Raw genomic sequence first — 12038 nt, 5'->3', positions numbered from 1 at the left:
CCTTGAAAAACCTAGTAAAACGTGTGCACATTTTCCCTGGAAAAATTCACAGATAAAGAGGCACATAAAAATCTCAGAGGCTTCGCTGATCTAATAAAATCCCAATCGAGACTGAATCCCTTCCTTTGAGTGGAAGGGTGTGTGGAGTCTTCTGATCCTTCCGAAAAGCAATGAAGGTCAGAGTCACTAGCCAGTTACCTTCTTGCCAGTGAAAACAGGTTCCTATCACACAGAGGAACAGAGGCATCTACTCATTTCCCTTTCAAAATGTGGAGCCTCAGAAACACAAGATCCTGCACCATGGGTGCCAGCAAATCTGCTCCCATCTACGAACACACGCACGTGTATATACATGTCAGCAATGTGCCTCAATCTTCCTTTTAGAACCATCCATACTTCTTTTCCGCCTGACAAGTGAGGGTTACATTCTCTTCTCTACATAGAACACAGACCTACCGGCCCCAGCTCATACTTCTAAAAAGCCTTTTCCTTGTACCCCTTAAATGACCTCACCGAGGGGCGCCTGGGTGGCTCAGTGGGTTAAGCCGCTGCCTTCGGCTCAGGTCATGATCTCAGAGTCCTGGGATCGAGCCCCGCATCGGGCTCTCTGCTCAGCGGGGAGCCTGCTTCCTCCTCTCTCTCTGCCTGCCTCTCTGCCTGCTTGTGATCTCTCTGTCAAATAAATAAATAAAATCTTTAAAAAAAAAAAAAAAAAGACCTCACCGAGGCTGCAAAGTAGTGTGCGAAGCTGTCATGAGGGTTCCACTGCACGGCTCCAATGTCCCATTTGCTCTGGCGAGAGATCTTTCGGTGACCTTCGAAAGGGGCATCTAGATTAACGATGTATAAGAATCGGCGGCTAGGAAAACAACATCAACATTATAACGAGAGAACAGCATTAGCATTAAGACAGAAAAGCACATTTGGAATTACATATGGTTTGCAAACAGAGTTCAAAAATATCCCTGGATGTGTACGACCTTTACCTCATCTGAAAGGCATATGAGGGACAAGAGGACGTCAAGGTGAGTATTCAGTGAGCGGGAGCCACATCCCTGGGAGAGCCTGTCTCTAGACATGGCCTTCCCCACCCCAGATCTTTGGGAGTCTGACATCTGCCCACCGGATTCAGGTCCAAGCCTCTCTGGTCTTTCCCAATCGCAATGCTAGGATAGGTCCCTGCTTCCACACTACGCCCACTGAGCAGTTTGCACTGTGACGGTAGCATTCATCTGTGTAGGACAACTACTGATGGTAAGACTTCAGTCCTGAACCGAGTGAGTGGAGTAGGGACCGTGTCTCCCATCTCTGCAGGTCCCTCCTCACCAGGCACAGTGCTCTGCATTCGGTAAACAGGCGCTACACACATCACTCATCCCTTAGCCAACTACTCTGGAGAAAATCTCAAATTCCCTTGCAAGTCGGTAACCTGGTGAAAGCATCTAAATTAAGTCCACCGGGAAGGAAATAATAACCAATAAAGTAATAATGAAAATAACATATTAAGCGCTGATACCGTTCAAGGTGCCAATCAGTATAAAGGCTCTGAAAACAGAAGTGTCCTGCGCTCACCTATCTTCCCTTTGCTTTAAGCAAAAAATCCTTGGTGTGTGAATGAATCAACATCCCAGCAGCCATCAGCTGTCGTTAGAGAACACTCCGAGCCCCTGGGAATCCCCAAGGAGAGGTGGGCCCAATGATGAAGAAAAAGATTAATCGTCCCTGCTCAGAAGAGATAGGAAACGCGAGGTAAAATGGCACGTCAGACTCTAGCAGAAACCCCACAACAGAGGGCTGGGAAGGAAGCAGGAAAACATGGGCAAGACACAAATTCACAGCACTTCCAGAACTTCTGGTGCAGAACAAAGATCTAGAATGTCTGAACCCCTCCGAAGTAATCACCTGATCCTGCAGCAGGGAGGCTGGCACTTTTGTACCAGCAACAACAACAGAGAAAGGCCGAGAGCTAACTGTGTGGGGCGCGTGTCAGCCGGGCAGGTGGAAGGCATGACAGAAGCATAACAGAGCCATGGCAGAGTCGCAGGATGCAAGCACTTCAGCATAAACATGTCTGATCGAACACACGTGTGTATCTTCATTCCCCCAGAAGACCCACCAACTATGTAAGAGTGAAAACATAAAATACAGAAACCCACAAAGACAAAGACAGAGAGAGGAAGTGGAGAGTGCAAGGACAAATGGTAACTGATGGAGAGAAAGCAAACTGCAGAGGGGCCAGGAACGACAGGCAAGCTGATTCACGCTGCAGAGCCCAGGCCAGCCAGGGAGCTGGAAGCTTGGGCCTCCAGGCAAGGGGAACAGAGAGGGCTGGAGAACCAAACACTGAACAGAAGAAACACAGTTCGAAAGAGCACTAAGGAGAGCAGTTTATGCGTACCCCAAGAGAGCCAGGTGACCACCTCTCCTTCACCTGGCGGAGCAGGGGGGATGTGCTTCAGAGAAACTACTTGAGGGGAGCCCCAGGCCTGGGACAACAGGCACAGGGGCGGGTGAGGATGAAGAGCTGTGCTCAACACAGGGCATGAGGTAGAGTATGAGGCCCCCCGGCCTCTTCCCTCCTCAACACCCACAACACTGAGCTTTTGTCTTCAGATAACATGTGACAAGAGGATTCTTCTCAGGGGAAAATGACCAGCCCAAGAAAGAAACAAAAGCAAACAAGTTAACAACACAGAACCCAAGAGATAACGACATCTGGGCACCCTCTGAGAAAAGGGGGTCTGGTTCCCACCTGATCTCCCTCCAATGAACCCCACCGTCACACATGTAAACTGATCACTCTTTGACAGCAACAGAGAGCCCGTGAGTATCAGTCACCAGAGGAAACATGAAAGGCAGGCACCAACTCGGTCGAAAGAAATAGAAGGAAATAGCAAAGAGGAAAGAAGAAACCTAGAATGAACACCTTCAGAGAGGTAAAAGAAAACAAGGTAAAGAACAGAGAATAAGAGAGAGCTCCTGGAAATGAAAAGCATAACTGAAATAAAGAAATCTGATCGAAGAGTGGGAAGTTAAAGATGAAGGAAATGCCCAGAATGTAAAACAAAATGGACCAAAAGAGAATTCACATAGGATATCCAACACAGACTAAGCGCAGCTCCAGAAAGAATGAGAGCAGGAAGTTGGGGTGTGTGTGTGTGGAATTGAGACTCAGTGCAGGAAAACTTCTCTGGAAGACACAGACTTCCAGACTGAAAGGGCCTTCCAACACTGCTAAAAATTACTCTGGATCTCACTCTGACTAGGGATCACACAGGCGTATACACCTATAAATTTACTTAAGCTGTTCACTTAAATACATAAATATATAATATATGTTTATATATCATATACCTATATATTTTCAAGTTTATATATTATATATAAACTTTATATAATAAAGTTATTATGTTATATATTGTATATATTTTTCATATATTATATGAATATAAATATTCATTTATATATTTTCAAGTTCAATGTAAGAATATGAAATGGTGAACCTTCAAGATCTTGTTGAAAAATAAGATGAATATATTTGTATCTAAGAGCACACCAAAGCAGGAATGCCGGCCTGATCTCCAGTGACACGATCCCATTCCCTCCTACGATGCTACAAATGACAAGAGCCACATCAGTGAATGCAGAAAAGTCTAACATTTGAGACACAGTTATTCCTAAGCACCTCAGTATTTTATGGGTTGTTAATGTGGCTACATGATGCCAGGTATATGTTATGTTTCATCTGTTTAGATAAAACAAGGCAAGATGGAAAAAAAGAGGGGCCCGCCAAGTGCCCAGCACAATAAATGAAAAAAAGACATACACCAAGGCAGTGGGGGTAACAATTTCACACACCTGGAGGTAAAAGTAACACTAGAGACGAAGATAGCATTTTAAAGCTTCCAAAGACAAAAAACAGGTCACTTAAAAAGTCCAGAAACAGAATGGTACAGGACCTCTCAAAATTACTCTGAGAAAAGAACCCCAAATACCAATTCAACCCAAAAACTGTTATATAACTATACTGGAAGGAAGGGGAAGGTACTGTAAGGGACTCACAGAGGAAAATAAAAGTGCTAACTCCTCAGCTGTTTTTAGAAGTCAATTTGTTAGATCTTTGATGGATAAATCAAGATACCAAGTATAGGTATACTATTTTGAAAAATGGAGGCAACCCCGAAGAAATAGCTAAAAGAGTCTCAATTAGTTGCTTCTAGTGAGTGGGATCAGGGGTAGGGAAAAGGTAGGATTCTGCTGTCTGACAATATAATCCTTGTAATGCTATACTGACTTTTTCAACTATATATATGTATTTCCTTGATTTTCAAAAAACAAGGCTTAAAAACTGAGTAGTTAATATCCCCAAAACCTCTGACTTGTATGCTTAAAATGGGTAAACTGCATAGTCTGTGAATTATATCTCAATAAAGCTGTTTTTTCTTTTTTTTTCTGAGTAAGAAGGCGGCAGTGAAGAGACATACCAATCGTTCCTTATCTATGCAGCCAGTATGACGTAAGAAAATGGTAATGGTAACTGTCCCTGGGGAAGGGGGCCAAAGGGAGGAGGAAATCTTACTTTTCAACCTATAGCCTTTTGAATTATTTAAATGTTTGCTACATTTTTTAAGGTAAGTTAAAATATTATTTCAAAATAAAACAATGAAGTAGAAAATAATTCATTGGGCGCCTGGCTGGCTCAGGTGGTTGAGCAACTGCCTTTGGCTCAGCCCATGATCCTAGAATCCCCAGATCAAGTTCTGCATCAGGCTCCCTGCTCAGCAGGGGGTCTGCTTCTCCCTCTGACCTTCCCCCTCTCCTGCTTGCTCTCTCTCATTCTCTCTCTCTCTCTCAAATAAATTAATAAAATATTTTTTTAAAAGAAGGAAAGAAAATAATTCATTAATTTATAAGTGGGTTCAGGGACACCTGACTGGCCCAGTCAGTAAAGCATGTGACTCTTGATCTCCGGGTTGTGAGTTCAAGTCCCACATTGGGTGTAGAGATTACTTAAAAATAAAATCTTAAAAAAAAAATTTATAAATGGGTTCATAAACAACTAAGTTAATGAAAATACAGCAAACTTGGAGAGATAGTGATTATGAGAGGGGAGGTGAGATTCTGGCCATTAAGTGGGATCACTCTGGTACAGTGGTGGAATAACTAGCAATGCTGGGATGGTGCTTACTTGCCAAAATCTTAAATATGCTGGGCCAGAAGACACCACAGAAATTATGTTGATTTCTTCATAATGAAATCAAATTCCTTCACAGGAAAACTGAAGTCCACAGAGGCCGACTGGATAAATGTCCCAGGACTTGTCATTAATGGCAGTGCCAAACTAGGACCCAGATGCCCTCCATCCCTGTAATTACCTGTGAGACCACAACAGAGAGCATCCTTCTACAGAGTCCATGCAATGAACAGAAAACTGTATTCCAAGACCAAAGTCCCAGTCACTAAAATTTCAAAGGAATTTTATTGCTTACATGTTAGGACAGAGACAAAAATAAACTGCTAACAATCCCTCTAAGTGCCCCCGAGGTCACTAGGAGAGAACTAAGCCCTAGGGCCACAATCCTTAAAGAGGAGTATTTTCCGACTTCCCAGAAACCTTCCTGATTTGCCATTTGTTCCCAGAAATCGCAGCAGAGGAACACTGCACACTCACTTACCCGGAAAGCACAGCATGCTGTCCCAGACAGTCCACAGACATCGCCGTTGCCTGCGAGAGAGAACACACATTCAGTTCTGCCAGCAAAGCGAGCTCAGGATAGAGAAGACACACGGGTTGTCACCTCGGCGTCTTCTCTTCCTCTGGCCCGGGGGAAGTCCCCAGCGGGCAGGAAGGATTCACTGTTTGCAGTGGACGCTTTTACCCCCTTCTAAATCCTCATCCACATCTCATACTCACCTGCCACAAGAGGGTGATGCTATCTGTTCCCCGACACCAGGATTACCCACAAGCAAGCTGGCATATTCTAAATTGAGAAGACATCGTCCTAGGACCCTTAGAGGATCTAAGTACCTCAGAGCTAACAGAGCAACTAAGAGCCCCTCCCCTTCTGAGCAAAACCTAACCTGGGACATCACACATGCATACACACACACACACACACACACACACACACACACACACCCCATCCCAGACCACACCACCCCCATCCCTTTCCCAAAGGGCATAGACTCCTCCTCCGAGCCAAATGGCAAGAAGTAATATTCAAACACCACCCATGCTGAATCCATGGCCACAGTCTTGTTATTGAGATGCTCAGCTCCCATTTAATCTGAGATTTCTAGCACATTCTAATGATTTCCATTTCCCAAGTATCCCAGTTCCTAGGGAGCACCATCTTTTCAGGATCCAATGTCCAATTCCCAGAAGACCAGAACGAGTCAAATGAATTTGCATTCAGGCTGAAGCATGAGGCTAACTTTAATCATGGCAATTATAGCCCTAAATTCTCTTAATTTGGACAAATTCAAATCCTGCTGCATTCTCAGGACATTACTGCATAATCTCATACATCCTCAAGAAGTATGTCACAGGTAATATCAGGGACGAGAAGCCAGAGCGCCCAGTGGAGGCTGAAAAGTCATTGTTATGCATTCTTCATCCCACCAGAGTTGTGAGCAGAGAAAAGCCCAGCTGGAAAGGCAGGCAGTGAAATGAGATGTGATTTCCACACTCTTCTGAACAATTTATAGACAAAGGTATGAAAGAAGGCAAGACGGTACCTCCAATCTTTCTAGAAGGTGTGTGGTAGGCAGAATCCAAAGATGGGGGCGCCTGGGTGGCTCAGTGGGTTAATAAGCCTCTGCCTTTGGCTCAGGTCAAGATCTCAGGGTCCTGGGATCGAGCCCCGCATCGGGCTTTCCGCTCAACAGGGAGCCTGCTTCTCCCTCTCTCTCTGCCTGCCTCTCTGTCTACTTGTGATCTCTGTCTGTCAAATAAATAAATAAAATATTTAAAAGAAAAAGAAAAAGAATCCGAAAATGGCTCCAACATTCTGGGCCCTTAATACATATACACACTCTCCCCATTATTCAAACACTAATCTAAGGACTGCTGAGAAGGGATTTGGCAGACATGATTAAATACCCGAATCGGCTGACCTTAAGATAAAGAGACCCGAAACAACCCAAATGGCTACCAGCAAAGGAATAGATAAGCAAAACGTGGTATACACATATAATGGCCTACATACCACGATAGGGGTGAAACTTGGAAATATTACGCTAAGTGAAACAAGCCAGGCACAAAAAAACAAATGCTGCAATGCTCCACTTCCATGACGTACCTAAGATAGGTATATCCATAAATCCACAAAGTAGAATAGAGGTGGAGGGGGCAGGGAGTGGGGAATGGGGAATTACTATTTAATGAATACAGAGTTTGTGTTTGAATTTTTTTAAGATGTTATTTATTTATTTGACAGAGAGAGAGCACAAGCAGGGGAGCGGCAGCGGGGGAGGGAGAGGGAGAAGCAGGCTCCCTGTTTGAGCTGGACCCAGGGCTCAATGCCAGGACCGAGCCAAAGGCAGACGCTTAACTGAATGAGCCACCCAGGCGCCCTCAGAGTTTCTGCTGAGATGATGAGAAGTTCTTGAGGGTTGTGGGGAGACAGAGAAACCCCATCCCGTCAGCCCTTTAACTCTGGGTCCAGAGGTCAGAGACAGAGGCAGTCAGAGATTCTAAAGGTGAGGCATTTAATGTGAGGAAGATGGTTGCCAGTTGTGAAAGACGGGCTTTCAGCAAAGCCCTGAAAGTGGCCTCTAGAAGCTGACAGTGAACCCTATTTAACCATCAGCAAGAAAATAGGGACCTCGGGACACCCAGGTGGCTCAGTCAGTTGGGTGTCTGACTCTTGATTTCCGCTCAAGTCAAGATCTCACAGTCGTGGGATCCGTGCTGAGTGTGCATCTGCCCTCCCTCCAGCCCCCCTCAGTCCCGCTCTCGGGTGCTCTCTCTCCCTCCCTCTCTCTCTTTCTCTCAATTAAACTAATAAAGTAAATCTTAAAAAGGGCGCCTAGGCCCCGCCTGGGCTCCGTGCTCGGTGAGGAGCCTGTTTCTTCCTCTCCCTCTGCCTGCTGCTCCCCCTCCTTGGTCTCTTTCTCCCTCTCTCTGTTAAATAAATTTTAAAAAATTTAAAAAGAAAAGAAAAAAAGAAAAAGGCTGGGGTGCTTGTCTGGCTCAGTGGAAAGAGCATGCAGCTCTTGATCCTGGGGTCATGAGTTCAAGCCCCGTGTTGGGTGTGGAGATTACTAAAAAATAAATAAATAAATTTTTAAAAATAATAAAATAAAAGACATCAAGCCTATTTTATTTATTTTTTTTAAAGATTTTATTTATTTATTTGACAGAGAGAGATCACAAGTAGGCAGAGAGGCAGGCAGAGAGAGAGGAAGGGAAGCAGGCCTCCTGCTGAGCAGCGAGCCCGATGCGGGACTCGATCCCAGGACTCTGGGACCATGACCTGAGCCGAAGGCAGCAGCTTAACCCACTGAGCCACCCAGGCGCCCCATCAAGCCTATTTTAAATATTTTTTTTTAAAGGAGTGCCTGGCTCTGACTTGGCTGGTAGAGCATGTGACTCTTGATCTCAGGGGTCATGAGTTCGAGCCCCATGTTGAGAGTACAGGTTAATTTAAAAAATGAAAGAAAGTAAGGAAGAAAGGAGGGGAGGGAGGGAAAGGAAGGAAAAAAGAGAAAGAAAACAGGGATGGACCTCAATCCTAAAACCCCCAGGAAGTGAATTCGGCCAAAAACCTGAATGAGCCCATTAGATTCTTCCTTAGCCAACCGAGTCTCCAGAGGACAGCCCAGCAACTGATACCTGGACTTCAGCGTGGGAGACTCAGAACAGAAAACAAGCAATGCCTGGACTTCGGACCTACCGAACTGGGATCTAAAAAATGGGTATTGTTTCCAGAAGCTAAGTTTGTGGTGATAACAGAGAGTGGCCCGGTAGTAATAATAATAATCATGATGATAAAAAAGTTATGACTTTGACTCAAAAATTCCACCTCCAGAATCCACCCAAAACACAGAAAAACTTCTATACACAGAGTGGCTTATTTCATGTTATCTACCAGTAAATGATGCACATTTTTATAACAATATTCTCAAAGTGTTTAAAAATGACACTGAAAAACACAGGATCCAAAACCGCAAAGAGAGCAGCATAACTCACCATATCACCTCATCAGAGGAAGCTATTTTTAAAAAGACACAAAAGCACACCGAACTGATGTGTCTCTACTACCCCAGAAAAAAAAAGGGCCAACATCATGTTCGTAGCACACTGAGGAACGTCATGCCAGGCTGTCACAAATAGAGAATGGAGAGGAAGAGAAGGGGACCTAAATCAGAGTAAAGCTGGCGCTTCAGGGTGGGGCGGGGATAGGAGTCCCCCTGGAGGCCTCCCCACCTCAGGGCACCGGGCAGGGAGCAGCTGAGAGATGCTAAGTCTGGGAGTCAGGGAGTTAAGAATCCAGGGAACCACAAGATCCCACTGCAAGAGAGGGAGCGCAGCCCCAACGATGACTGACTGAGAAATAGAGAGAGAGGGAGAAAGAGAGAGAACTTCCAAATAGCCCGCAGGAAGGGGCTTAGGGCAGATTACGGACAGCTTACAGGAGTGAAGGAAAGTGGTATTTTATACTGTGCTATGAACTGAAATTTCAAGCAGCTACTTATGCCTAAAAAACCCTGAAGAAAGTCCATCAGAATGCTCAGATGGTAGTTATTCCTATGGGGTTTTTGTTTTATTCCTCCACATGAGCCTACATTTTTGTATTACTTACAAATTCACATGATTTTATAATAAAAAATACTATTTTTCTAAGGCATCCCAAGCCTTTCCTGTTTCCATGCCTCTCATCCTGGCCTGGGCCCTCCAGGCCTGCCAGCCTACAGCAACTCCCTCCCAACAGTGCTCCTTCCGCTCTCCATTTTCCGTTCCTGCCCCACACTGAAATTTCTGAAAGCAGACTTCTGATTACATCAATCCACTGCTCTAAAACCTTGCAGGTTTTCCACTGAAAATAATCAAGTGGCAACTCCTCAGCCTTCAGACCCTTCCAAATAAGATGCTTATAGAACCTTCCAGTCTGACCTTCCCTCTTCTACCTGCCCAGGCCATACCCATTCGAAGCATTCACCTTTCTGGAAGGTCAGCAAAGCTCCCAATTCTAAGAAGATGCTTAAGCTCGTCTTTCCACCTGGCAAGTCCTTGTCTCCTACTCTGCTGTGAAAATTCTGCTCACCTTTTAGGTCCTAAGACACACCTCCTCTAAGAAACTCACCCAGAGTCCACCATGGGGATTCTACCTTCTCGAAAAGCACCTTCTAACCCCGACACAGGAATGGCTGTCACCTGCTATGTGGTAATTGTTACTGTACACATTTATCTTCTCCCACTAGCTGGGGATCCCCTACAGGGCAGGATCTATCTTATTTCTCCCAGAGCACCCAAAGAGGGGCTCTGTGAACATGTGCTGTTTGGAAAGAATCAGGTCAAAATCTAATGAGCCAAGGCGTTCCTTGACATCTCAAAGAATTTTTTTCAGTAGTTTCCCTTGATAATTTACCATGCATGAATTTATCTTAGCTTCCTTTTCTTCTGTAATACCTTCTAGAATAATAAACTTCAGTAGCTCACTGCCTGCTATGTGAAGCCTTCAACTAGAATAGAGAAACCCAAGGAACAAAATGTGTGCATCCTAGCCACGCTTTATAATGTAAAATTCCAATCATACCTTCTTTCAACCTTTGTTTTTAGATACTGAAAAGTCCTCTCCCGCCTGCAGGAAAATAGACTTACTGTTCAGAACTGCTTCCTGTCAAAAGCAGTATCTTTAAACCAAAGAGAATAAAGTTCTTCCTAGCCCTTGTTCCTCCAAATGCAGGATGGTGGCTTTGGTGACACACTTCAGGAGTCATACGACCTTTATGAAATAAGACTACCATAGCATTGACAGTGCTGCTTGATTCTTGCTGGCCTGGAAAATATGTAACTAAGGGATGTGGAAAGGCAGGCTGACGGCAAATAAAAAGATATCAACTCCATGAGACTGTGTAAGCCTCCACACAAAAAAGGCAGTATCAGAACTAATAACGGGCACCTGGGTAGCTCAGTCGGTTAAGCCTTTGCTTTCAGCTCAGGTCATGATCCCAGGGTCCTGGGATCGAGCCCTACATCAGGCTCCCCGCTCAGCCTCTCTCTCTGACAAATAAATAAATAAAATCATAAATGAATGAATAAAATTTTAAAAACAAATGATCACTCCCTCCCGAAAACCTATGGCTACCATGACATGACTGACCTTCTTCTGAGCTCCCTCCTTACTCTGGATGTCCCTTTCTGGTCTATTCCTCATCAATCCATTTCTCCCGATCTCTGCCTCGGTCAGACCTGTGTCAGTCCTCACCCGGTCAGACACCTGTGCAGCAAGATACCTGCCTTGCTCCTCCCTCCTCAGGGCTTCTGCTGGATCCAGGGAGTGTCACAGGGTTTACTTGGTCACCTCTTTTAGTGGTTCCCACACCCCACACGATGAAGGACAGCATCATTAGCATGACAGTAAAGATCACTTAAGACCTCTCTTGGGCTCAGCTCACATCACTCACCTTCCAACCCCATCCCAACACTCCGGCCATGATGAATTCTTTACTATGAATCCCCTCCAAACTCAAGCAAGCACCAGCCTCCCTCTCACCTCTGGGCCCCCACACCTGCTGCTTCCTATGCCTGGATGACACTTTTTTCCCTTCTTTGCCTGGCCAATCCCTTCTTGTCCTTCACAGTTCAGGGCATGCTTGTCCCAGAAAGTTCTGACCCACCCCCTCCTGCACACACCCAGTGGCTCACCAGTGCTTCCCTCGTGCTTCTGTAGTACGCAAGGGTTATCTGTACACAGTAGTTGTGATATTTTATAATAACCCTCTACTTACTGATACATCCCCATTATTTGACTGCAATTGCTTGAGGGTAAAAACTGACTCACTAGCACAATGCCTGGCGTAGCCCACGGTAT

The 12038-nt window shown here is 45.0% G+C and overlaps 1 protein-coding gene across 4 annotated transcripts in view; it reads right to left on the bottom strand.

Moving 5' to 3' along the window:
* WDR59 (WD repeat domain 59) overlaps positions 1-12038 on the bottom strand; it is a 94977-nt gene that overhangs the window by 71465 nt on the left and 11474 nt on the right. For 3 of the 4 annotated variants that reach the window (XR_007123848.1, XM_047710895.1, XM_047710896.1), the window contains exons 2-3: positions 5676-5725; positions 724-859 (exon numbers count right to left, since the gene is read on the bottom strand). Coding sequence is in view for 3 of the 4 variants with exons in the window: in XM_047710895.1 (XP_047566851.1) it covers positions 724-859; positions 5676-5725 (186 nt within the window). In the remaining variant the exon portion in view is untranslated. The remainder of the gene's footprint in view (positions 1-723; positions 860-5675; positions 5726-12038) is intronic. The other variant, XM_047710897.1, reaches the window with a different exon arrangement.

The sequence above is a fragment of the Lutra lutra genome, chromosome 17 (genome assembly GCF_902655055.1).
Source record: "Lutra lutra chromosome 17, mLutLut1.2, whole genome shotgun sequence".
NCBI classification, from domain to species: domain Eukaryota; kingdom Metazoa; phylum Chordata; class Mammalia; order Carnivora; family Mustelidae; genus Lutra; species Lutra lutra.
The sequence above is the reverse complement of the archived record's forward strand: the minus strand, read 5'-3'. Positions and strand labels throughout refer to the sequence as shown.